This window comes from Cynara cardunculus (genome assembly GCF_001531365.2).
Source record: "Cynara cardunculus var. scolymus isolate 2C chromosome LG 9, CcrdV1, whole genome shotgun sequence".
NCBI lineage: Eukaryota > Viridiplantae > Streptophyta > Magnoliopsida > Asterales > Asteraceae > Cynara > Cynara cardunculus.
In genome coordinates, this window is record NC_037536.1 from 14,905,357 (window position 1) to 14,909,172 (window position 3,816).

At 38.9% G+C, this 3,816-nt stretch overlaps 1 protein-coding gene across 1 annotated transcript; it reads left to right on the forward strand.

Moving 5' to 3' along the window:
• Nucleotides 1-468: 468 nt before the first annotated feature.
• LOC112518240 (histone H1-like) lies at nt 469-1,741 on the forward strand. Its single transcript, XM_025125863.1, has 2 exons — nt 469-708; nt 810-1,741. The coding sequence occupies exons 1-2, from the start codon at nt 523-525 to the stop codon at nt 1,476-1,478; spliced, it is 855 nt and encodes a 284-aa protein (XP_024981631.1). The 5' UTR covers nt 469-522; the 3' UTR covers nt 1,479-1,741.
• The last annotated feature ends 2,075 nt before the right edge of the window (nt 1,742-3,816 follow it).

A 3,816-nucleotide genomic window follows, 5' to 3' on the forward strand; every position in this document is an offset into this window, starting at 1 on the left:
GGATAGAGTGATAAGATCATGCATTAACCGCAAAACATTTACTGAAAACGCTTGAAACTGTTGTTTACTATTAAAAAATAGGTGTTTTGACTATCATGACTTCCAGACTGATTATCTCTTAAACGGCTTAACGTTAACAACAATGCAAATATTCGTTGTAAAGCTAACTTAATTTCCTACAAAACCAACACAATTTTATTGAAATTCATCAAGTGTAGCTCAAGTTATGATTAATTGAATCAACCATAGAAACACACCCATGGCTACCATTTTCACTCAAACCTTCATTACAACTTCATCTAATGCATCACTCATCTTGGATTCTCAGCCGTTGATTGAAAACGATCCAATGGAGTCATATTCAAAATGAGACTATCCGTGTGGTAGGTCCATCAGCCAATCAGATCTCAGTATTTGGATATGCCATCAATAAAGTCATATTATTTAAATCCCCAACACCTTCATCATCCTCTCATTCATACCTGCAAATTTTGATCACGATCAAAACGCAAACCCTAGTTAATGGCGACGGAAGAACCAATCGTGGAAACGGTTCATGCCGATGGTGAGCCGGAGGTAGCTGGAGCTGCGGCGGAGGAGAATCCTCCAGTGGAAACAGGTGTGAAGGAAACGAAAGCTAAGAAAGCTAAGAAAACATCTGCTCCGAAAAAACCTAGGAATCCTCCTCTGCATCCTCCTTACTTTGAGGTATTTGGATTACATTTTGTTTGTTTTTTGTGAAATTGGGCTATTGAAAGTGAGTTAATTCGATGATTGATTCGATTTTGTTGTTTTTATCGATTGTGCAGATGATTAAGGATGCCATTGTTACGTTGAAGGAGAGAAATGGTTCGAGTCAGTATGCAATTGCGAAGTTTGCGGAGGAGAAGCATAAGAACCTGCCTGCAAATTTTAAGAAGGTGTTGTTGGTTCAATTGAAGAAGTTTGTTGCCGCTGGTAAGCTTGTTAAGGTGAAGGCATCTTACAAGTTACCTTCGTCTAAAGCTCCGGCTGAATCTGCTCCGGCGAAGAAAAAATCGGCTGCAAAGGCAAAGCCGAAGGCGGCAGCTAAGCCAGCAGCGAAGAAGGCGCCGGCTAAGAAAAAAGCAGTAGTTGCTGCACCGAAGTCCAAGGCTCCAGTAAAGCCGAAAGCGAAAGCTCCTACATCGAAAGCCAAAGCTCCAGCACCGAAAGCCAAGGCGAAGCCTGCTCCCAAGGCTAAGCCGGCAGCTAAGCCAAAGGCTGCGGCTCCTGCGAAGACAAAGCCAGTCGCGAAGCCAAAGACTCCGACGAAGCCGGCGGCTAAGGTTGCCAGGACCTCGACTAGGTCAACACCTGGAAAGAAAGCCGCAGCTCCCAAGCCGGCGCCGAAGAAAGCTCCAGCCAAGAAGACGCCAGTCAAGAAAGCAGCAGCACCGGCTAAGAAAACGGCTGCACCGAAGAAAGCTGGAGCCACTACAAGGAAAGCTAAGAAGTGACAACAGAGTGGTGGACAATGAAATCTGTTTGTTTGTAGGAATTAGCTGTAAAGTTTTGAATGCTCGATGCGTGGGTGTATTTAGATTCTTTATTATACCCATGAAAAATTTATAGAGTTTGGATCTTATCATCATGTTGCCATATAAACCAGTCATTAGCTATCTGATCATAACAAGATTCTGGTAGCCAGATCTTCCATGGTGAAATTTTTAGTTGTTTCTCTTGTTCGTTTTGATTGGTAAATCTTTATATTGGATTATTATTATAGAGCTGCAACTAATTTCTTCACATTTTGATGTTTGTATTTGGATATGGAGATCACAATTTCTGTTTACAGGTTTGTTCGACGAGGGTGTTGTGTGGTGGTCGGCGCGTGTGGGAATCCTGACGTGGCTGTTGGAAAAGGGCGTGTGTTACGACAACGACTTGAAGGAAGTGACAGAATTGTGGCTAGGTAAACGTAGATGGTCTAAAACGTTTCTTTTCGCGCGTGTGAGTTACCGCCTTTGTTAACCCTCCCTTGATTACTTTTTTGCCCTTCCAATTGGTTTGTAATTGTATAGATAAAGTTGGTTTTGTGGATTAAACTGTGTAGATTGTGAATGTTTTTCTGTGAATAAAGCCATCTTTGTGGGTTAATTTGTATGTTTAGATTGTGAATGTTTTTATTTAGGGTTTTTTCACATTTGAGAGGAGTGTGTTTTTTAATTAATTCAGATGAACTAGTTAGTAAAAAACTTGGTTTTTATGCGTAAAGTTTCCCCTAAAATCTTTCCTTCTTGAATCTTACTAAATAAGTCATTTTCTACGTCATTAAGCCACTACTAAAAAGTCATATAATAGGTGATCGAATAAACCGTGAGTCCCATTAAACTGCTAACAAACATGCCCTAAATCTTCCATGAATAAAGTCTGTCTCTGTGAATGAATTTGTCTGTATAGCTTATGAATGTTTTTGTTGGGGAGCGCTTTTTCTATAGATGGAAGCAACATGTTTTTTAATTGGGATCAAAAAGCTTCCATTTAAAATCTTATTGAATAAACCACTTTCTATATCATTAAGCCACTACCAATTAGTCATGCATAGCTGACCGCATAAGCTGTGAGTCCCATTAAGCTCATCAAGCTGTTAACAAACACGTAAGTTGTTGATAAATGTTTGTTTCGAATAAAAATGTATTGTTGTTTGAGGGAGGCAAAGATAGAGAATTAGATTATTTCGAAGGGATTTCTAGTATTAGTTTGTTTGAGGTGGCTTGATGGGGAAGAGTGAGGGTGCTTGCTGATTCCATGAAAATATGTGAATTGTGCTTACATTACTATCTAAAAGAGCCTAGAAATGAGTTTCGACATATATTTAAGAGAAATGGTCTAAGGCACCTGAGTTCATGAAAATATGTGGTCTTATTAAATTACTTTCTAAAAAGAGCCCAAGATATATTTAGGATAAATGATCCAAGTCTAATGGACTCCAACAAGCCCCTTCAACGGAGTCTAGACAGACACTGATTGTCGTGCATTGAGTTGCTTTGCTTGTAAACCTTTGTTATGATACCATGTGAGAATATGCAAAACATATTAAATTACTCTCCAAAAGAGTTCCAACATATATTAAGGAGAAATGGTTCAAATCTTGCCGACTTGAGACTCCAACATTGAGTTTCAGCTCTGAAGGCTGTCTTTTTTGTGTTGTGTTTTCCTCTTCTTTCACTCATGAATTCCCCAGAAATACCCTTTATTATTTAGACGAACGTGATTGCAAGCGTAGAAGAAAATTTGAAGTTGAACCAAGTCTGAGAAAAAAAAATGCATTGATGGTTGGAAATTTGTTAATCAGAAGTGGAATAAGACCTTAGACTTCAACACCCCTTAAAAAACAAACAACACCTTAGTGTGGGGGATCAGAAATTTTTGGAGAATCTTGCACCAATTAATCGATGCTATGAAAATGGGAACTTCTTTGTTGAGTCTGCTTCCTGTTACATTTAATACTGTATCAGTACTTACCTTCTGGTGATCATAATGTTCAGCCATCTTAATCCGGGTTCATTTGCTTGTTTAACTGGTTTTCAGGGTTTGTGAACACGACGAGATCAGAGCGAATGTGAAGAATGGCATGTAAGCATACATGTTCTCTTTTCATCTTATAGAATATAATTGATTTCATATTTTTTCAATTACTTTATATGGATATTCTCTCGAGTAGTAGTTGCTAACATGACATGGCTGCTAGATTCATGTTAATGATTTGGAATATCCGGTTTGGTCTTTCATTTTGTTGAGGTCCATTTTGCTTACTGTAAGTTTAGGGTTGGTTGATTGCGTTTTGTTGTATGG